This window comes from Equus quagga, chromosome 13 (assembly GCF_021613505.1).
Source record: "Equus quagga isolate Etosha38 chromosome 13, UCLA_HA_Equagga_1.0, whole genome shotgun sequence".
In the NCBI taxonomy this organism is placed as follows: domain Eukaryota; kingdom Metazoa; phylum Chordata; class Mammalia; order Perissodactyla; family Equidae; genus Equus; species Equus quagga.
The window spans coordinates 38,222,123-38,246,432 of NC_060279.1; the positions used below are offsets into that span (position 1 = coordinate 38,222,123).

The 24,310-nt window shown below is 36.9% G+C and overlaps 1 protein-coding gene across 4 annotated transcripts in view; it reads left to right on the forward strand.

Moving 5' to 3' along the window:
* Nucleotides 1-24,310, forward strand: part of ASH1L (ASH1 like histone lysine methyltransferase) — a 201,575-nt gene that overhangs the window by 129,273 nt on the left and 47,992 nt on the right. For all 4 annotated transcript variants that reach the window (XM_046682972.1, XM_046682970.1, XM_046682973.1 and 1 more), the window contains one exon: nucleotides 7,974-8,068. In XM_046682972.1, the coding sequence (XP_046538928.1) occupies nucleotides 7,974-8,068 (95 nt within the window). The remainder of the gene's footprint in view (nucleotides 1-7,973; nucleotides 8,069-24,310) is intronic.

Sequence of the window (24,310 nt, forward strand, 5' to 3'; positions counted from 1 at the left end):
TCCACAGTCTGGAGAGTATTTCTATCTGCCCCTGGATGTGTGTTAAATTAAATGTCTGTCCCTCAGGCCCAAGCTTTAAGATATGCAAATAGGCCACTGTCACAGAAAGACTGGGTGTGTTTCAGTCAGCTGCCTCTACACTGTGCCCTGGGGGCTTAGCCATAGTGAGTCCATGCGAGCCCTTGAAGAACTGTTTCTCAGTTTGCTATGGTCTTGTGAGTCTGATGGGCACTAATCCCACTGGCTTTCAGCGCTAGATATTTCAGGGGCCCATCTCTTAGGTGCAGGTCTTAAAAGTTGGCGTGCCAGTTGTTGGGTTCAAACTCTTTGCTCCTCAGGGAGAAGCTCAGAGTTGTGAGTTCTCTCTCAATTGTGGGTTACTGCTCCCAGAGTGAGGTTTGTGGTAAGGTTGTGTCTCAACGTCTCCTACCTGTTTTGATGTGAGTTTTATCTTGTTTGCCCAGTGTGCAGGAGTTGCTCAGATAGTTTAGCATTCTTTCAAAGGAAATTGTTTCATATGTAGCTGTAGATTTGGTGTGTCTGTGGGAGGAAGTGAGTTCAGGATCTTCCTTTATCACCATCTTGAACCAGAACCCCTACATACCTTTATTTATTTATTTGCTTGTTTATTAATCATTGAACCATATGAAATTCCCATTTTTCTCCAGCTCTCTTTACTGAAAAAGCCTAGAGACAGTGATAACCCACTAGTAGTGAGCATACTTAGTATTTAGAGTTTGGTTGCTAAATACCATTTCCCACTAAAATGTACACTAGAGCTCCTTGGAGGAATGTCTGATTCAGGTTGGGTCAGGGAAAGCACAAGATGAGCATGAAATATCCTGTTCAAACCAATTTTATTGCAAGTTAGTATGGAAACAGCATTTGAGTAAAATGAGAAAGAGCCAAATTAGCATGTACTATGATTTTCTGATAGATGCCATGAATCCAGGTGCAAGGAATTATGAGAACAATATTTTATTTCTTAAAGATCACCTATAAATCCACCTGTTTTTTTTTATTCAGAATAACCCTTATAACATATCATTCATTGCCTTGTACCTCATAGTTTTCTTATCTGAGTGATTAGTTTATAGTTTTCATATTTGAATAACTATTGACATGGGTAGCAAAATTTATCAGTGAATGGTATTATGACAAGTATCCCTTTTGATCTCTTAGCTTTCTGATGTTTATATTTAGGAATTTGCAATTGATTTTCCTTATTTAATCTTTGTCCATTTTGTCTTTGATGAAAAGTCTTCTCTGCTTGATTTTATGTTTTAATGTTTCAGTAGTTCTGCTTTTAGCTAATGTAACAAAGACTTTATAATTCTAGTCAGAATTTTAGTGGCTATTAGCTGAAAATATACAGATTGCTAGGAAGGGGCTTTCGTTTGCTTTTTGAATTCCAACTACACTTGAGAAACTTCCTTTGTCACCATAGTGGCTTAAAGTTTTATGTACATCTCCTAATCTGTAGATTTGTTCCCAAGTTCTTTCTCAGCCATTTACTATGAGCAATGTCTAGCTAATCCATTAGTGTTTAGAACTTATTCTATGATTCGTTTCTGTAATCAACCGACAAAAAAAAAGGACATAAGCTTAATAAAGCTTATCTTTGTTTTTTTACTATAGAAACTTTTTTTGTTTTTAAGATTTTATTTTTTTCCTTTTTCTCCCCAAAGCCCCCCGGTACATAGTTGTATATTCTTTGTTGTGGGTCCTTCTAGTTGTGGCATGTGGGACGCTGCCTCTGCATGGTTTGATGAGCAGTGCCATGTCCGCACCCAGGATTCGAACCAACGAAACACTGGGCCGCCTACAGTGGAGGGCGCGAACTTAACCACTCGGCCACAGGGCCAGCCCAAAGCTTGTCTTTGTTCAAGGAAGACTAGAGACAAAGAAAAAGAAAAAAATATGTAATTCCCAAAAAAGTTGCAAGTCAATCCAGGCTTTAAGAGAAGTACGCTTCATATGAAAAATTTAATAGGTATTTCAGTGAAACAAACAAACAAGAATACCATGTTTACATTTGTCTGTTCTTGGTGGGAAAAAACGTCAGTTTTCTCACTTGATTATCATATTCACAAATTTCATAGCATCACATCTCTTCAGACATCAGCATTGCAAAAATTAGGGACAAAATTACTAGGGAGTCAGTAACCTATCCAAAATGGCTGTCATACAAGGTGTAATTTTAATTTCACAGTCCCTCTTTGTAGTTAAGTCTCTACCTCTAAGGTGAATTTGTTTACTAATTTTCTGATCTAGTATCATTAATTTGATGTTTATTTGACCAGTTTTATTTACATATATTTAATATACAATGTTGATTAATACACAAAGGTCTCCTTGTCTTTGTGGTTACTACAACTAGAGTAACATACTTCTGAGGCTTCAGAATCAACTTTTGCTTGGAAACCTTTATGAAAGTTTTAATTTGCTTTTGTGTGTCAAAAGTATTTCATGGGCCAGCCCAGTGGCATAGTGGTCAAGTTCGTGTGCTCCACTTTAGTGGCCTGGGGTTTACAGGTTCAGATCCCTGGCATGGACCTACACACTGCTCATCAAGCCATGCTGTGGCAGCATCCCTCATACAAAAAATAGAGGAAGATTCACACTGATGTTAACTCAGGGCCAATGTTCCTCACAAAAAAAAACAAACAAAACCAAAAAAAAAGGTATTTTATTGCCCTTATCAACTCACCTACCAAGATCAGGAACCAAAAAGCTTCCAACTTACCTCTATCAAGTTTCAAATGGAGGACCTATATCTGTGGGGGAATCCTCTTTAAAATCTCCAGATTTGTCAGTGTTCTGAACCTGCTAAGAAGTTACGTTACTTACTCCCTTTAACTTGTGGGATTTCATAACCCAGAGAGTAAATGGCAGGCCAGTTTCCTTAGAGGACTTTACAGGTGTCATGTACGCTTGTGAAGTATACTTCTTTTCCATATTGGAGATCTTGTCATACAAAATTAAACGAGATTATACATGGTTATGAATTTAGTTTATCCAATTATATATCTTATTGAACCTACATAATTAACTACATGGTCATGAAAAGTATAAGAACTGTGAGATGATAGAAAATATATATATATTGGTCTCTGCCCCCAGTTCCTGGCACAGAGCTTCTAAAACCCTCTTGATTTCCTGTGTAATAAAAACACAAGGAGCATCTCTTGTTCTAATATTTGTCTTTGACTCCATCACTGACACAGGGCTCCTAAAACCCTTGCAACTTTGTAAGTGATAAGAACACAAGGAGCATCTCTTCTTTTAATGAGGCATTCTTGAATAGCTCTTGGATGAGGGCTGGTCACTAGAAAGACCAAGCCATGATTAGAAGCTTGGGATTTTCAGCCCCACCCCACCCCCATCCTCCAGAGAGGGGAGAGGGTCTAGAAATTGGAGTTAATAATTGAAGATGCCTACGTGAGGAAGCCTTCATAAAATCCCAGTAATGCTGGATTCAGAGAGCTTCCAGGTTGGTGAACAGTTGAAGGTACAGGGAGAGGGACATACCTACAGAGGGCAGGGAAACTCTGCGCCCCTTCCCACATACCTTGCCCCATGCATTTCTTCCATCTGGATGTTCATCTGCATCTTTTATCACATCCTTTAATAAGCTGGCAAATGTTAGTAAGTGTTTCACTGAGTTCTGTGAACTACTCTAGCAGATTAATCAAACCTGAGGAGAGTGTCATGGGAATCTTGGATTTGTAGCCAAATCGGACAGAAGTTGTCGGTAACCTGGGGACCTAATACTTGCGATTGGCATCTGAAGTAGAGTGGGAGCAGTCTTGTGGGACTCAGCCCTTAACCTGTGTGATCTGACACTGTCTCCAGGTAGATGGTGTTAGAATTGAGTTAAATTGTAGGACACACAGCTGGTGTTGCAGAGAATTGCTTGGTGTGTGGAAAAACCTCCTCATATTTGCTGACCAGAGGTGTTCTGTGTAAAAGTAAAGGAAGACACACAGGAAAGAAACTTATAGTAGAGGAGAACTAGATTAAGAAGAAAGAAAAGATCTTTATCATACGCTCATTAAAAGTACAGTGTTTACCACAATTAAATCTGTTTGTTCAGTCCTCGGTAATTAATTCTTGTTTTGCTGGTCTTGAGTTAAGCAATCTACTTTTCCCTGAAAATTCTCTTTTTCACCTTTACAGTCTAACAGTTGTCTGAGGTGATGGTGTCAGCTAATACAGGGAGATCTGTACCCATGCTTCTATTCCCAATAGTATCATTAGTCAAAAATAACTGATACAGTCATTTACTGAGGCCTTTTTGATGTTTCTTCCAGCATTCTCAGATTTTGCTCGTAGTTGAGGCTTTTAGGGAATTGTATGAAAAAATCAGAAACCACCTTTAGATGATAAGAATAAGTAGCTTTGGTTAACCTATTATAATTACCAATAATATTATAATGAATGGAAGAAGAGTCTTTGTATAATCATTCATAAAGATTTAACCAGAGAATGAAAACATATTCTAGAAAGAGAAGGGACTGACAATTCTCCAGATTCTTCTAATACATCAAATAAAATGTGTGTTATGATTATCACCAACTAACAAGGATATTAAAACCTAGAAAAGAAAACTCTTCCTTGATAAAGAGGATAAAGTTTTTGACAGTTTCTGTTCCAGTCCAGTAGGACTAGGACTAATAGGAACATTATTGTGCTTTTCTCCAACCTTAAAAGTACACAATAGCTAAAACGTATTCACAGTAAGAAAATATTTTATATTTAATTAACCTAGGGAACTTGAACTTCTTTTTGATTCACAGATTCCTTGTATTATTTGTTTGACAAACAGGACAGCTCTTAGAATAGTGATATGTTCATTAAAATGTGACCAGAAATCCCCGCTTCCTCCTTTTTTATACAGTTTGGGAGCAAGCCCTTGGTGTGACTCAGCAGCCCTCAGGGAAACTTCAAAGATAGTTTGAGTATAGAAGACATCTTAATTGCTTGATAATCTTGAGTTTGGGGCCCAGGTTATAGGTGACAAGATTTGAAAATAAAGTGATAAATGCCTAAAGCCAAGAAATGGTTATAGACAATATTTTAAGATAAACATAATAGCAATCAACAATGATTCTTAGGAACCTCAGCTTTTTCTATTTTTCTCTTAAATAGTTATATACTTTTCTCCTTTTGATGGTGGATTTTCCACCAGTGTTTGAATTAAATATCCCTGTGTTGCATCCAAATGATAAAATTATTAAAACTAGTAGTCTACCAAAGAGAAAGAAAGCTGGCCACAAATAGTGAATGGGTTACTTATAAATAGGACATTATGAAAGGCAACTTTACCTTCTTTTAATAAGAAAAGCAAAAGGATTTTTTCACTTATATATGTATACATAGAACTAGTAGTCTCATTTTTGCAACTTCAGCCATAGGTCAAAAGTAAACAGCTATCACAGAAACCTGCTGTCTGGCTTACTATAAGTTATGGCAGTTCTGTATCTGAAATGGCTACTCTTCATTCCTGCAGGTATGAAGATTTTTCTCCTGAGTGATTTGAACTAGTAAGTGGCACACAAGCAAGTGAATGCCACAGAAAATGCCAGGAGTGTTCAGAAGCTTCAAGACAAACTGATAAAGACAACCAAATTCTCTCTGTTAATCACTCACTCTAGAGAGCTCACAAAGAACAGAGTATTAAAAACAAGAGAGAGATTCCCATATTGTTGTCACCAACAGGGAAATAAACAGCCATGCCTAAATGAAAACCAAAATCAGACTTGGCCACGAACTAAAAAAGCAATTTCTTACATGATCATTATATCCATATGGTATCATGTATCTTAGACATCAGCATTGCAAAGTCAAGGATAAAATTGTTTTTGTTAGGGAGTCAGTCAGTAATTGATAGGATGTATTCAAAGTTTCATTTGTTTTGGGGACTAGAACTATGCAAGTTGACCTTAAATTTTAGGTTTTGTGTGTTTATTCACTTCATGGTGCCAAGTATTTTCTCCCTCGACTACTGTTATGTGCTTGCTTATCCTAAGAGCAACAGAGTAAAATGTCAGTTTTGCTTCCATTCCTGTTTAGCTAAATGAAACTTTTTATGTTCTCTATTTAATTAGTGTGGGTAAATCTTGAATCTAATAAGATATAGACCAACTTTTCTTTCATACAGAGTGCTTGGTTCCAAACACAGTTGTTTTGTTGATCTATTTGACTTTGACTGATAATGAAGAAATGTAACTTTTACTTGGATTAAAAAGTTTTTCTGTTCACAATGATTATTTGGGTAAGTTTTTTTAAATGAGAAAAGTGGTCTTTAGATATAAGTAGAGCAATCTGTTATCTTTCCTTTTCCTCTTTGTAACTATTTCCCAGACTCTTTACCACTGCTTTAAAAACTTTGCATGACCTAGTTTCCAACTTCATCTGGACTACTTTAGCCTCATTTTCTTTTCCTTAATTCTCCAATCTCATTCTGACTTTGATCTTATACCAGCTATTTCCCCTGCCTGATCTTCCTTCCTTTCCCAGATCCTCTCATGACTGATATCTCAGTAACATTATGTCTTAGCTTAGTGTCGCTTCCTTAGAAACCTTCCCAAATTACTCTCTATTCATCACTTTTTAATTATTTTCGCAGCATTTATTATTTTCTGATTTTTGTTTTGTTTTCTTATTTCCTTGTTGTCCGTCTACCCATGTAGAATGTAAACTATCTTATTCCCCACTGCTTCTTAGCACTTAGAACACGACCTGAACTCAATGAGTGCTCAGTAACTGTTGAATAAATAAGTGAATGATCCACTAGAAAGAATCATTCTTCAAATTTAAGAACTTGAGTTTCTACAAATAACTTACTTCTTTGGGCCTCAATTTTCTCATCTGCAAAATGTATATTAGTATACCTATTTGTTACAAAATATAATAGACTAGACTTGTTTTTTAAAAGAGAATATATTGTAATTCATAGACACAAGAAATATATCAGCCTTACCTTATTTATTGGAGCTTTAAACAAAATAAAATCAGAGTAGACTAAATGAGGCTCTCCTGAAGCCCTTTTTTCTTTCCTTGTTTTTCTCAATTCCTTTTTTCCTTTTTTTTCCCCCTTCCTAGTATATATTTGTGAAATCTCCTGAGATTGATTTCATACCAAACATTAGGAACACAGACCACTAAAATGAGTGGTAGAGGGGCCGGCCCAGTGGCACAGCAGTTAAGTGCACACGTTCCACTTCAGCAGCCCAGAGTTTGCTGGTTCAGTTCCCGGGTGTGGACATGGCACCGCTTGGCACGCCATGCTGTGGTAGGCGTCCCACATATAAAGTAGGGGAAGATGGGCCCAGATGTTAGCTCAGGGCCAGTCTTTCTCAGCGAAAAGAGGAGGATTGGCAGCAGTTAGCTGAGGGCTAATCTTCCTCAAAAAAAAAAAGAAAGAAGAGTGGTAGAGGTAAGCCTATAGGGACATTGTGAAATAAAATAGACTAGTGAGTGAGTAGGAGTTGAACAAGAAACTGAGATTTTCTTCTTAAATCTCCTTACCAGCCACTAAAATTAAGTCAAGTCACTTAACCTCATAGAGCATCTGTTTTCAAATCTGTAAACTAGAGCTAACATTTCCTCTTACCTGCTTCACAGATTGTTATAAATGATAATATGTGAAAGTACTTTTTAATCTATAAATTATTAACCAAATCTAAGGTAATCATTATGATTAGATCTGAAATTTAGGTTCCTTTTGCAAAACTGCTAGAGAGTGCTAATGAGGCTCTTTCTTATGTCTAATTCCTAAAAGCAATTCCAGAAATGTAAATTTTAAAAATATATGAAAGTACTTGGTATCCCTCCCCCGAAAAATAGGCATTTAAGGTTTAAGTCACTGATAAAACAAATACTCTTGATAGAGTGATCTGTTTTCTATATTTGACCACAGGAGGAAATTTCATTGCCTCTGACTGTTTTTAATTCTTTTCTGACCACAGCCCAAAGAGCCGTTTGATCCAATTAAAGAAAGAGAAGCTGGAATACACTCCAGGAGAGCATGAATATGGATTATTCCCAGCCCCCATTCATGTTGGTGAGTACTCAGTATACACAATATATTGCTGACAAGAAATGGTATTTCTTGAGTGTAGGTGAAATGTATTTGTGCTCTTATTATTTCCACATTTGCAGTGGGGTCAACTCTTTTCTTTACCATTAAATTTATACTCATCTGAAGAATTCTGCAAAATCTTCGCTGTCTAGGAGTCAAAATGATATAAGCCTTATTCAGCAGAGTTTAAATAAACAACGCTGTCTGTAGCATTTGATTCTGTAAGTATGTCATCTAGGAAAACCCACCTATTCATCACTTCAGTTTCAAATGTTTTCCATGTTCAAAAGGAGTGAGATGATTTATGGATATGTAACAATCAAAGGAGTGGGGCCCACTGCTTTTCCTGATCATTTATCTGCTTGAAAATTTATCCGCTTGAGCAAGTTTAATCTTTCTATTTACTCTAGAAAAAAAATGTCAAGGCTTGGTTTACCATGTGGGTAATAGTACCTTCTAGGATCCTACTGTTGACCTTATCAGATAAGTAAAAGGTACCTAGAAGTCATCCTAGATTCCTCTCCTTCTTTCAGTGCCTCATCCAATCCATCTCCAAGTTCTGTTATTTCCATTCTTGAAATATATCTTACTTCTCTCCGAATTCCATTGCCATCACTCAAGTCCATGCCACTGTTGTCTTTTGCTCAGACTACTGCAGTAGCCTAACACATCTATCCACTTCCATTCTTGCTCCCTTCCAATCCACTCTCCATACAATAAAAAGAGAGTAAAAACAGAAGTGAGTTTATAATTTAAACTAGATCATACTTAAAACCTTTCAGTGGCGTATCATTAGAGTAAACTATAAACTCTTTACCTTGACTCTTAAGAATTACGTGATCCCTAACTACCCCATCACTCCCCATCTATCTGTGCCCATCTTTCCCTTATTCACTGTATTATGTCGTGGTGCCCTTCTTTCAGATCCTAGAATATACCAAGCTATTTCCCACAAGAGGATCATTATGCTTATTATTCCCATTGCCTGAAAAGCTCTTCAAACTCTTTTCCCATGGTTGGTTTCTTCTTATCCTTTAAGGGTGAGCTTAATGTCAGTATCAGCTTAAATATAATTTTCTTTAAAATCGTTTTCCTGATTGTCCCACCAAAGAGGGTCCCTCCCTTTATTCTATGTTGCAGCACCATGTTCATTTCTTTCTGTAATCTATAGTTACTATATTTGTTTTCTCATTTGTTATCTGTCTCCCTATTAGATTATAAGCTCCAAGAATGCAGGATCATTTATCTTCCTTATTCCTTTTTGATTTTCCAGTGCCTGGTATGTAATAGAATTTAGCAGATATTTGTTATACAAATGAAAGAAAAGGAGAACTTAGAATAAATTATTGAATGTAGAAGACAGTTTTTTTTCTCAGGAACGACTTATTTGTGTAGTAGATATTGATCCTATGCTTTATCGTATTCTCTTCAACTATGACTCTCTTGACCCTCTTGACTATGGGGCTCTTCTCTGTGTTCTGGTTATCTAATCCCCTTTTTCTCCCTATAGGGCCCAGCACCAGCGGTGTATTTAAAGCAGCAGGTGTAGATAAGTTCTGCAATAAAGATTATTTTGCTTTAATTATTCTGTTTCAGGTGGCTGGAGAATGGTTTAACTACAACATAGAGTTACAGGGTTTAATTCTCACCTAGATAACTGTACTAGTGCTTACTTAGTGAAGGTGAGAATAGAATCCATGTTCTCTGGGCTTAGTGCCAAAGTTCTTTTGAAAGAGCCTTTCTTTTTACTAGTGAGGTCATAGCAATGGGAGCAGATTCTCAGCAGATTTAGCTATTTCCTAGAACCTACTAATGAATAGACTGAAAATAAGAGGTAACTTAAAAGTCCCATTTAAAGGAAAACATGACCATTTTGCTCTTATGGTTTTGTCCTGGATGGGAAATTGGCTAACTTAGATCTTGGAATGTTGCTCTAACTATTCAAGGGGATTGAAAGAGTCATTTAGGGGCCTGCCTGGTGGCACAGCGGTTAAGTTCACACGTTCCGCTTCTCAGCGGCCTGGGGTTCACCGGTTCAGATCCCGGGTGAGGACATGGCACCGCTTGGCACGCCATGCTGTGGTAGGTGTCCCACATATAAAGTAGAGGAAGATGGGCACGGATGTTAGCTCAGGGCCAGGCTTCCTCAGCAAAAAGAGGTGGACTGGCAGTAGTTAGCTCAGGGCTAATCTTCCTCAAAAAAGAAGAAAAAAAAGGAGTCAGTTAATTCCAAGAGAGACAGGAAGAATAATAGATAGGCCAATATTTCTGTCACATCTCTGGCATAAATAGTGGTTAAGAGGTCTAGAATGGAAATCTCTTAATTTAAATAAAGATTTTATCTCTAAGTCCCCACTTCAGTCTCTCACTAACACTGATTTGTACTCAGCTGTCTGCAGAGTGAATAAATAACGGGAAATCCTATCCAAGCAGTGGTCTTTTTTCCTGTGAAACAGGGCTTAAAATCAGGCTGTTGCAGGATAGAATTTTTTTTTTTGGACAGTGTTATTTTAGTGTTCAAATGATGTTTTGTGATTAGGATAGGGAGGGAAGGCCAGTCATTTGTTTTGAACAGGTCACTTCTGGTATCTTGTAAACAAAGAGGATGACATTGAGTCAGCCAGACCTAGGTTCATCTCTATCTTTGCTGTATTAGTTATGTGAATAAAGTAGTTATATAAATAAAATAATAATGCATCTTACCATTGATGGAGTCACTCAGATTCAGTAAATGGAAAATAATGTTTATTTTTAAATGTTTAACTAATGAAATCAAGTTTCTTTATTTCATTAGAGAAATGCATTTCAAATAAAATTTTTTTATGATATTTATTTGTCAAATAAAATTTTTTTATGATACCCTTACATTTATAGTAGATTGATTTTTGACAAGAGTGCCACAACGGTTCAGTGAGGAAAGCATGATCTTTTCAACAGATGGTTCTCTGATAACTGGATATACACATACAAAAGGATGAGGTTGGACCCCTGCCTCACACCACATAAAAATATTAAAATGTATCATTAACCTAAATATAAGAGCTAAAATCATAAAACTCTTAGAAGAAAACATAGGATTAAATCTTCATGACTTTGGATTAGACTGTAATTTCTTAGCTATATCATGTGCAGCAAAAGAAAAAGACAAACTGGACTTCATCAATATTTAAAACTTTTGTGCTTCAAAGAGAACCATCAAGAAACTCAACAACCCAAAGAATGGGAGAAACATTTGCAAATCATATATCAAGTAAGAGACCTGTATCTAAAAATCCACACATATAAAGAACTGTTAAAGCTCAATAATGAGAAGATAAACAATACAATTTTTTAAATGGGTAAATGATTTGAATAGACATTTCTCCAAAAAAGATAGACAAATGGCCAATAAGCACATGAAAAGATGCTCATCATCATTAGTCATTAGGGAAATAGAAATCAAAGCTATAATGAGATACTACTTCACACCCACTAGAATGGCTTTAATTAAAGGATTGACAAGAATGTGAACAAATTTGAACCCTCATACATTGCTGCTGGGAATGTGAAGTGGTATAAACCTCTTTGGAAAACATTTTGGCAGTTCCTCAAAAAGTTAAACATAGAGTTGCCATATTACCAATTCTGCTGATAGGTATATTCCCTACAGAATTGAAAATATATATCCACGCAAAAACTTACACACAGATGTTCATAGCAGTCATATTCATAATAGCTAAAAGGTGGAAGCAAAGCAACCCAAAATTCCATCACTGGCTACATAAAATGTGATGTATCCATACAATAGAAGGTTATTTGGCAATAACAAGAATTGAAGTACTGAGACATGCAGTAACATGGGTGAACCATGAAAAACTGTAGTATATTAAAGGAGACAGTCACAAATATGTGAAATAAGACAGTCTTAAAATGCCACATGTTTTATAATTCCATTTATATGAAATGTTCGGATATGATTCCATTTATATGAAGTGTCCAGAATAGGCAAATACATAGAAACACAAAGTAGGTTAATGGTTTCCAGGGACTGGGGGTAGGGGAGAATGGGGAATGACTGCTCATGGATACAGGGTTTCTTTTGGGGATGACAAAAATGTTCTGAAATGATGTTGGTTTTATTAGTTAGACGTCTCCAAGGAAACAACCAATAAGCTATATATAGAGACAGATTTATTTTATGGACTTGGCTCACACAGTTGTGGAGGCTAGCAAGTCCAAAATATGCAGGGTAGGCCAGCAGCCTGGAAACCCAGGAAAGAGTTAATGTTACAACTCAAGGAGTCTGAAGGCAGTCTACTGATAGAATTCTCTCTGGGGAAATCAGTCTTTTTTCTATTAAGGCCTTCAGCTGGTTGGATGAATCTCACCCATGTTATAGAGGATAATCTGCTTTACCTCAGAATCTATTGATTTAAATGTTAATCTCATCTAAAAAATATCTTTACAGGCACATCTATAATAATGTTTGACCAAATGTCTGGGTATTGTGACCTAGCCACGTTGGCACATAAATGAACCATTGTGGTGGTGATGGTTGCACAACTCTGTATACTAAAACCCACTGAATGGTACACTTAGAAAAAGTGAATTTGCCAGCCCAGTGGCACAGCGATTAAGTTCACACGTTCTGCTTCTCCGCGGCTTGGGGTTCGACAGTTAGGATCCCAGGTGTGGACATGGCACCACTTGGCAAAAGCCATGCATGCTGTGGTAGGCGTCCCACATGTAAAGTGGAGGAAGATGGGCACAGATGTTAGCTCAGGGCCAGTCTCAGTAAAAAGAGGAGGATTGGCAGCAGATGTTAGCTCAGGGCTAATCTTCCCCCCTCACCTCCAAAAAGAAGTATAATGATTACACAATGCAAAAGAAAAATTTTAATGCTTTGAGCCTCATGATCACAGGTACTTTGCAATGTTAATTTAAGCACTTTTTTATGTAGTAGGAGGATAGATTATTCAATAAAAGAATTTCAAACAAAAAATATATTAAGATAAAATTCTCTGGAATAAGTGAAATAGAAATAATGTTCAATGATAAAAAGAAATGATTTAAATCTCTAAATAAAGAAGAGAATATTCCTTTTTTAATGAATAATGGTATTGAATCTTTATGATATGCAGATTCATCATTTTAAAATGATATAACCAGATATTACATTATTTGCAACTGTTTAAACTTACACTTAAAAATGCATAAGTCATTGAGGCCGGCCCGGTGGCATAGTGGTTAAGTTTGCACACTCCGCTTCACTGGCCCAGGTTTGGCTGTTTGGGTCCCAGGTGCGGACCCAGCACCACTTGTCAAGCCATGCTGTGGCAGCATCCCACATAAAATAGAAGAAGATTGACACAGATATTAGCTCAGCAACAATCTTTCTCAAGCAAAAAGAGGAAGCTTGACAACAGATCTTACCTCAGGGTCAGTCTTCCTCACCATAAAAAGAAAATGTATAAGGAGATTCATAGTTTTTCAAAATTCTTCTGGGGAATATGGGACTGAAAAATTGGAAGATGTGGTCTTTCACATTTGGCTTCTGGAATCAGGCCTTGATTCAGATTTCATCTCCACCAAGTATTATTGATGTGACCTTGGACATGTTGACACATCTCAAGTCCTGAGATTCTTTATTGTAAAATAGAAATTAGGATAAATATTAAATAAAATAATGCATATAAAATACCTAGTACCTAACACATAGTAATCATTCAGTAAAAGGCAGTTGCTGAATTGAGGTTGTTTTTGCAGTAGATTATCAGTCAACAAGAATATTATAGTACATAGACGCTCCTTCTATTGACTTTGGCACTTATTGTTAAATCTGTCATGATACCCTCTTCTGCTGAGCTCAGAAAAGAATTCAGAATCCTTCTCAGCATAGCTCTTGACAGTTGCCACTGCCAGTCATTCAGACTTATGCCAAATCTTGAATGCTTTTCCTAATATAGTGGCAAGAATATAATCCTTATGTGTAGAAAAGAATTAAAATAGCAGACCTAAGACTTCTATTCTTAGAAAGACCTGCTTGCAAGGTTGACCACTGGCTGGCATCTGGAAACTTGAATAGTTAAACAATTCCCTCTATTGGTGAAAAACTTTCCTTAGATGGTAAAAGTGTCTTACTGTGCCTACTGTGTATAAACTGTATGGTTTCAGCTGAACACCTGCTTTCATTCTAAGAGTCTGGAATTTAGGTACATTCTAGGCAGAGAGTACCTATAGATCAGCTGCTGATTAAAATCTTGGGCGCTGAGTTTCTAATGAGCTTCCTTGATAGACAGTATTTCACATGTGTTGTCACAGTACATTGCCAATGATTGCATCTTATGTGACTCTGCTAGGAGAGAACTTTTGAAAGCTTGTGCCTGGTTTCCTCTAGATGTTTCCCAATGCAGTTTTTCCCTTTACTGATTTTGTTTTGTATCCTTTTGCTGCTATACAGTATAGCCATGAGTATGACTATATGCTGAGTCCTGTGAGTCACTAAACTTGAAGGTGTTCTTGGGGACCCTTGACACACCTTAGAATCAAACACATATAGACTCCTCTTCCCATTCCACTCTTGTAGCTGGATGATCTTGAACAAGTTACTTATTGTCTCTACATCTCAGCATCTCCGTCTATGTAGTGAGACTATTTCCAATCTGAATTGTGAGGATTAAGTGATATTTATTTTGTACTTCCAGAGGGAATACCCCTTCACCTTGATTTACTATAACCAAGTACTCAATATCAGTGAGAAGAGCAAAGCCATCCCACTCATTTCTAGAAAACTGAGGTATAAGTAGAAAGAAGGAAATAATAAAGAATATAAATCAATAAAATGTTAAACAGGGGCCAGCCCTGTGGCCAAGTGGTTAAATTCATGCGCTCCGCTTCGGCAGCCCAGGGTTTTGCCGGTTCGGATCCTGGGCGTGGACATGGCACCACTCATCAGGCCACATTGAGGCGGCGTCCCACATGCCACAACTAGAAGGACCCATAACTAAAATATACAACTGTGTACCAGGGGACTTTGGGGAGAAAAGGAAAAAATAAAATCTTTAAAAAATAAAAATAAAAATAAAGTGTTAGACAATAAGGAAAGAAAGGTTTGAAAAGAGCAATAAAATTGATAACATCTAGCTGCACTGATAAGAAAAAATAAGAGATGACAAAAATTACCAGTATCCTTACTATAGGTCCTACAGTCATTAAGAGGCTAATACAGGAACATTATGAATAACTTTATGCCAGTACATTTAACAGTGTATATGAAATGCACAGATTCCTTAAAAAATGCAACTTAAACTAATCCAAGATGAAAAAGAACATCTGAATAATCTATATCATTTAAAGAAACTGAGTTCCTTACCAAGTCCTTTACATAAAAAATTCCAGAGCTAAATGTGAACTCTGCTATATATTTGAGAAAGACATAACATGCAAACACTTTCAGAAAATAGGGGCAAAACACTTCCCAACACTTTTTATGAAGCTAGTATAACCCTGATACAAAACCTGACGAAGACATTAGGGGCAAAAAACCACTACAGAACAAAGTTGATTATAAACATATAGGCAAAAAACTCTTAGCACTAGAAGGAAATTTCCTCAGTCTTATAAAAGGCATCTACAGTTAACATCATACTTAATGGTGAACTATTGAATGCTTCCTCCTAAAATTGAAAAGAAGATAAAAATGTCCACTCTCACTACTTATGTTCGGCATTATTCTGGATGTTCTAGCCATTGTAGTAAGTCGAGAAGATGAATAAAAGTCATAAAGATCAGGAAGGAAGAAATAAAACTGTTTCTGTTTGCATATGACATGATCATGTATGTGGGAAATCCAAAGAGGTGCACAAAAAAGCTGCTACAACTAGTAGTAAGGTTACTGGAAACAAAATCAGTATATAAAAATCAATTGTTTGCTTACAAAACTAAACATACTCTTAGCATACAATCCAACAATTTCACTCGTTGGTATTTACCCAAAGAAATTGAAAACTTGTGCCTATGCAATAATGTGCACGCAGATGTTTATAGCAGCTTTGTTCATAACTGCCAAAACTTGGAAGCAGTCAGGATGTCCTTCACTAGGTAAATGGATAAACTGTGGGACATCCAAACAATGGAATATTATTCAATACTAAAAAAAAGAGAGCTATCAAGCAATGAAAAGATATTGAGGAACTTTAGCTTCATAGTACTAAGTGAAAGAAACCAATCTGATAAGGCTGTATATGGTATGATTCCAACTATATGACATTCTGGAAAAGTCAAAACTATGGGGATATTAATAAGACCAGTGGTTGCCAGGGGTTGGAGGAGGGAAGGATGAATCAGCAGAGTATGGAGGATTTTTAGGGCAATGAAACTAACTATTCTATATGATACTGTAATAGTGGATACATGTCATTTTACGTTTGTCCAAAGCCATAGAACATACAACACCGAGTGAATCTTAATATAAAATATGGACTTTGGATAATAATGATGTGTCAATTTAGGTTCATCATTTTTTAACAAATGTACCACTTTGGTGGGCAATGTTGATAATGGGGTAGGCTATGCATGTTTAGGGGCACGAGGTATATGGGAAATCTCTATACCTTCTATTCAGTACTGCTTTGAACCTAGAACTGCTCTAAAAAATAAAGTCTAGTTTTTTAAAAACTAAAGTAATTAGAATTTAATTTATCCAAAAATAGGCAAGACCTTTATACTGAAAATTAAAACATTTATCAGAGAAGTTAAAGATGACCTTAAATAAATGGAGAAAAATGCCACGTTCAGAGATTGGAAACCTCTTGTTATATTCAGTGCAATCTAAATTATATTGCCAACAGGCTTTTCTGTAAAAATTGATATGCTGATTCTGTAATTTTTAGGGAAATGCAAAGGACCCAGAATACTCAAAGTGATCTTTAAATAAAAAGATTGGAAGACTTACATTATCTAACTTAAAGAGTTACTATAAAGCAGTTTGATCAAAACTATGGTTTTGGCATTAGTCTTGACCTATGGAACAGGATAGATAGCCCAGAAATAGACCGACACTTTTGTGGTCATTTGATTTGGACACAGGCACTAAAGCAGCCTATGGGGAAAAGTAACATCCTTTCAACAAATGGTGCTGAACAGTCAAACGTTCATATGAAAAGAAACTAAACTTTAACACCTACCTCATACCATACACAAACTTGATTTGGCATGGGTCACAGATCTAAACATAAATGCTAGAATTATAAAGCTTCTAAAAGAAAGCATAGGATAATATCTTCAAGACCTGTGTGTAATTAAAGGTTTCTTAGATAGGACACAGAAAGTAATAACCATTTTAAAAAGTACTCACAAATTATTCCTTGACAAAATGTGAAAGTATTCATTAAAAGGCACTGTTAGAAAAACAAATAGGGCAAAAACTGGGAGAAAATATTCACAAATTATATGTATCCTGAATATATAAAGAACGGCTACAAATGAATTTTTTTAAGACAACCCAATTTTAAAATGAAGATTTGAACACAGACTTCACCAAAGAAAATCTACAAATGGCTAGTAAACACATGAAAAAAAAACTCAGCATCATAACTCATCAAGGAAATGCAAATTAAAACTACAATGAGATACCACACACCCACAGAGTGCCTAAAATTAAAAATACAGACAATACCAAATGTTGACACAACCAGAATGTTTATAAATAGTTTTGGGAGTGTAACATTGTTTAACAACTTTTTTGAAAGCCCTGGCAGCTTTTGTAAAACTAAACATACACCTACAAAAGAGAAATTAGTATATGTGTCTGTAAGCTTCATTCAGAATAGCTGTAAACTAGAGATAGCCCAGGTGTCCAATAGAAGAATGTATGGTAAACAAACTGTTGTGTATTCATACAGCGGACTATTAGCCAGCAGTAAGAAGGAGCAATATTTACAGTTGACATACATCTGCTTCAGGGAAGATGAAGTAGAAGTACTTTTCCCTGTTCTGATAAGTATGAGTAAAAACAGAAAGTTGTGTTAAAATATTATATGTCCTAACAAACGTAAGACTGAGTGGCGGAGAGAAGGCAGCCAACCAACTAGGGACCTCAGGACTGAAGAACTTCATGGTGATGAGTGCCCTGGATTTTCTTTTTGGCTCACATATCCCAAACTTGAAGCTAAAACAGCTAGCAATGTGGAAATGCCATTGGGCATAAACCAAGCAAAGAAAAGCCTGCTTTTTCTAGCCAAAGGACCACGAAATGGGCAATTTAGCAAGACAGAAAACTTTTAGACAGTATCCTTCATACTCTAGCCAAATGTCACAGAGAAAATGATTGTCCTACTCACACTCATACCAGCAAATGCCAAGTCGGGAGCTTCAACTTCCATCCCACCTAGCAGTAAAAAGTTGTCCGCCCGTCCCCACCCACTGGCGTAGTGTTAGAGGAGGTCTAGTAGAGAGTCAGGACTTTTACCATCACCCAGTAATAACATGGCCACTCCCACCATCCCCTAGCAGTAAGAAGGAGCCCCTCTCCACCCACCAACACTCAGCTTTCATTGGAGGCTGAGTGGGACATTCTAACTGGCAATAACAAGATAGCTTCCTCCCTTCTCCTGCTAAAACAGTTCTGGAAAAAGCCAGCCAAAATAGAAGATTTATATAAAATCCAGAATCTCATAATACATAGTACCTCCAGTACTATGTTGAATAGGAGAGGTGAAAGTGGGCACCCTTGTCTTGTTCCTGTTCTCAGAGGGATGGCTTTCAGTTTTCGTCCGTTGAGTATGATGTTGGCTGTGGGTTTGTCATGTATGGCCTTTATTATGTTGAGGTACTTTCCTTCTATATGGCACAACGTTTTTTAAGTGCTGAAATGAAAACTGTCAAACCAGAGTCCCATACTCAGTGAAAATATCCTTCAGGAATTAAGAGGGAATCAAAGCATTCTTAGATGAAAGATAACTAAGAGAATTTGTTGTCAGCAGATCTACCCTATAGGAAAAGGAAGTTTTCTGATCAGAAAAGAAATGAAAGAGAAGGAACCTTGGGACATCAGGAAGGCAGAAAGAATACAGTAGCAAAAATATGGGCATATCCAATAGGTTTTCCTTCCCCTTCTGAATCTTCTACGTAATTTTTTAATGGATGTAGCAAAAAATGTTAACACTGCTGTTTTGTTAACAACTTAATGAGGCATAATTCACATACTCTACAGTTCACCCATTTAAAGCATACAGGGGTTTTTGGTATATTACATTATTAATTTTTTTAACATGGTAAAATATACATAGCTTAAAATTTACATTTTGACCATTTTTAAGTGTAAGTTATAAAGGCATTTAAGTACATTCACATTGTTTTGCAACCGTCACCACTGTCCATCTCCAGAACTTTTTCATCATCATACTTGAAACTCTGTACCCATTAAATAATAATTTCCCATTCATCCCTCCCACCAGCCTCTGGTAACCACTGTTCTTCTTTCTATCTAGGTGAATTTGACTATTTGAGGTGCCTCATGTAGTGGAATCTTAGAATATTTACACTTTTGTGTCTGCCTTATTTCACTTAGCATAATATCTTTAGGGTTCTTCCATGTTGTAGCATATATGAGAATTTCATTACTTTTTAGTGCTGAATAATATTCCCCTGTGTGTGTGTGTGCACGCGGGCACACGCGTGCACACGCTCCACATTTTGTTTATCCATTCTTCCATCGATGGACATTTCTGTTGTTTCCACCATTTTCTAATTGTGAATGATGCTACTATGAACATTAGTTTACAATTTTCTGTTGAGGGCCCTGCTTTCAATTCTTTGTTTATACCCAGAAGTGGAATTGCCGCATCATATAAGTCTATATTTAATTTTGGGGGAGCTGCTATACTATTTTCCACAGTGGCTACACCACTTTATATCCCCACCAGCAATTCTTGAAGGTTTAATTTCTCCACATTCTCAAGAACACTTGTTGTTTTCTGTTTTTTTCCTAATAGCCATCCTAACAGGTGTGAAATAGTGTCACATTGTGGTTTTAATTTGGTTTTCCCTAGCGATAAGTGGTGTCGAGCATCTCTTTGTGTGCTTGTTGGCCATTTGTATATCTTCTTTAGTGAAATGTCTATTCAAGTCCTTGTCCTTTTTTCTTTCTTTCTTTCTTTTTTTTTTTTTTTTTTTTGGTGGGGAAGATTGGCCCCTGAGCTAACATCTGTTGCTAGTCATCCTGTTTTTGCTTGAGGAAGATCATCACTGAGCTAACATCTGTGCCAGTCTTCCTCTGTTTTGTATGTGGAGTGCAACCACAGTATGGCTTGATGAGCAGTGTGTAGGTACACGCCTGTGGTCCAAACCCACAAACCCCAGACCACTGAAGCAGACCATTCAAATTTAAACACTACAACAGCAGGCCAGACCCTCCATTTTTTAATTGAGTCATTTATCTTTTGTTCTTGAGCTTTAGCAGTTCTTTATGTATTCTGGATATTAATTCCTTCTCATGTGTGTGAATAGGAGGATATCTTTATCCTGTGGATAAATTTAATTACAGTAACTACCATAGTGGAGAGAGCAGCTCTAGTAATCAGGGTTGAATGTGGTTGTTTACAATAAAATTACAGATTTTTAAGTAAGGTTTAGAATGAATCAAAGGGCATAATTTGGTGGACAGGATTCAGTTTTAGGTGGGAAGAATGACACATGAGAATGTAAAAATGGAAGGGAACTGATTGTGTTTACAAACTGTGCTGGTACAGCTGTTACAGGTAACAGTATGGAAGATCCTCAAAAAATTAAAAATAAATCTACCATAGGATCCAGCAAGTCCGCTTCTGGGAATGTATCCACAAGAAATGAAAACACAAACTCAAAAAAATATCTGCACCCCCATGTTCATAGCAGCATTATTTATAATAGCCAAGACATGGAAACAACCCAAGTCTCCATCGAGGGATGAATGGAGAAAGAAGTTGTGGTAGATATAAAATGGAATATTATTCAACCATTAAAAAATGAGGAAATCCTGCCATTCGAATGGACCTTGAGGGCATTATGCTAAGTGAAATAAGTTAGACAGAGAAAGACAACTACTATGTGATTTCACCTCTATGTGGAATCTTAAAAAAAAAAAAAACTCATGGCAAAAGGGGTCACATCTGTGATTACCAGAGGTGAGGGGAAGGGGGAGTAGGAGAAAGGTGGTCAAATGTGCAAACTTCCAGTTACAAGATAAGTACTAGGAATGTAATCTATAGCGTGATGACTATAGATAACATTGCTGTATGACGTGTGAAAATTGTTGAGAGTAAAAATCCTGAGTTTTCATTACAAGGGAAAAAACATTCTTTTTTGGCTTTATCTTTTTATTGTATCTATAAGAGATGATGGATGCTAACTAAACTTACAGCAGTAATCATTTCACAATATATGTAAGTCAAACCATTATGCTGTACACTTTCAACTTATACAATGGTGTATGTCAATTATTTCTCAGTAACACTGAGGGGAAAATAAACTAGTAAACCAAGCAAAAAAAAAAACCCAGAAATTGTGCTTAGGAAGAGTAGAATTAAAGACATAGTGAGAAAAGGTGATGATATTGCTTAATAGGGTTAAAAGAGAATAATAAGTGGAGTACCTCAAAGCTTATCCCGTGGAATACATATTTCGTCCACTTACTCATTCAGAAAATATTTATTCAATACGCACTCTTTGATCAGGCAGTTTTCTAGATGCTTGGAATACAGGATGCATCAATAAACAAAATAGGTGAACATCCTTGCCTCTGTGGAGCTGATATTCTTCCACTGGCAGAAAAAATCACAATGTACCTTTCTTTTGGGGTCTCTTGTTTTTCCTGAGGCTGACAAAACCAAAAACCTGAATTCTACTGGTGTTTTGTTTACTGAAATTTAAACAGTTTCATTTTAGTGTCTTTGATCATTATAACTCCCTTGGTGGCGTGCATTTCATTCAACCATTACCAGTTTCTCTCAAAGAACTACCACTACAGCTTTTCTTTGGGGCATATTGGCAGCATTTACATAGAATAACAAAGAGAAAATTAATAATTCCTGTCTATTTGTAGAGTGATATTATAATGCAGTACTCAGATTATATATAAACAAGTTGAGCTTTTTATTGCCAGTCACCTTACTCTTACTTTTTAAAAAAGGAAAATTTTTGGCAGATTTTAATATATCTTCTTGAAAAGGAAAGAGACAAAGCCATTGCTATATTTCTTCTTTTTGTTGAGTACCTCCCTCTCCTTTGTTTTCCTCATTTGCCTAGCCTCTGTTTAACTGTAGAGTGTTTTTGTAGAGATGTTCCACTTCCAAGTCCTGTTGTTCGTTTCCCCTGCATATTAGGATTTTTTTTTTTTTTTTTTGAGGAAGATTAGCCCTGAACTAACATCCGTGCCCTTCTTCCTCTACTTTATATGTGGGATGCCTACCACAGCCAGGTTTGTCAAGCTGTGCCATGTCCACACCTGAGATCCGAACTGGTGAACCCCAGGCCGCCAAAGTAGAACGTGCGCACTTAACCGCTGCGCCACCAGGCTGCCCTCTAGGATTGATTTTTTGTGAAAGAAGATTGCCATGGACTTTCTCCTTTTAACTTTCAAGGTCAACATAAGCTTAGAACTTCTGTAGTCTCTTCCTTAAAATGCCTTTGTTGCCCATAAATTCTTTTTTCTTTTTCTTTTGTTTTGGAGGGAGTGAAGAAGATTGGCCCTGAGCTAACATTTGTTGCCAATCTTCCTCTTTTGCTTGAGGAAGATTGTCGCTGAGCTAACATCTGTGTCAGTCTTCTTCCGTTTTCTGTGGGGTGCCACCACAACATGGCTTGATGAGCAGTACTAGGTCTGCACCCAGAATCCGAACCTCTGAACCCCAGGCCACCAAAGTGGAAGGCACAAACTTAACCACTATACCACTGAGCTGGCCCCTCAATTTTATTTCAAAGAGAAAATTAAAGTATTTCTTTATTCCTTCCCTAGTGATAAGTGGCAGGCCTTGAGATCTCAAGCTTCTAGCACACAATAAGAAAAATCTGCAGAAGATATGGTTTCATCTGATTTTCAGATGGATAGAAAGTGATTTTTATCCCATTTCTTAAATGAGGATTAGCTAAAGAATAATTTTTTCCAAATGAGGAACTCCTGAATAGGTTCCCTTGAGGTATCATCTCCGCCAGAATTTGATCAAGGAAATCACTTTAGGTGAGTCTCACTTCTTAGAAATGAAGTATAGTCCTGGGCCACATAATGGAACATTTCAGTCAACGACGAACCACGTATACAACAGTGGTCCCATAAGATTATAATGGAGCTGAAAAATTCCTATCGTGTAATGACATTGTAGCTGTCGTAACATCATAGTGCAATATATGACTCACATGTTTGTGGTGATGCTGGTATAAACAAACCTGCTGCCCTGCTGGTCATATGAAAGTATAGCACAGGGCTGGCCCCGTGGCATTGTGGTTAAAGTAAAGCGTGCTCCACCTCAGCGGTCCGAGTTCATGTGTTTGGATCCCAGGTGTGGACCTATACCACTTGTCAGCCATGCTGCAGCAGCATCCCACATACAAAATAAAGGAAGATTGGCACAGATGTTAGCTCACGGCTAATCTTCCTCAACTGAAAAAAAAAGAAGGGGGGTAGATTGGTGACAGATGTTAGCACAGGGCAAATCTTCCTTGTCACAAAAATATACACACAAAAAAATAAAAGTATAGCACATACAATTATGTAAGTGTGTAATGCTTGATAATGATAATGAACGGCTATGTTACTAGTTAATATATTTACCATACTATACTTTCTATTGTTGTTTTAGAGTGTACTCTTTCTACTTATAAAAAAAAGGTTGCTGTGAAATGGTATGGCATGGATAGCAGAAGATGTGTAGCAGCCTTATACATCTCGTGTTACTGCTCCTCTTGATTTCATCATTTTCTCTTGTGCTTGATTTAATCTTGTGTTGTTTTGTTCATCATGGCCCCTAAGCATTCAAAATCCACTGCTAATGTTGCCAGTAACAGGCCATGTCAAGTTATTGACCTGGAAACTCAATTAAAAGTGATTAAGAACTATGAAGGTGGAAAACCAATGATGGTTATTGCTTGCCAGTCAGGCATGTCTCATTTCACCATAGCTGTGATTTTGAAGACCAAGAACAAAGTGATGGAAGCTGTTAAAGCATCTGCTTCATTGAAGGCAACGAGACCAACAAAAATTTGAGAAGAGCC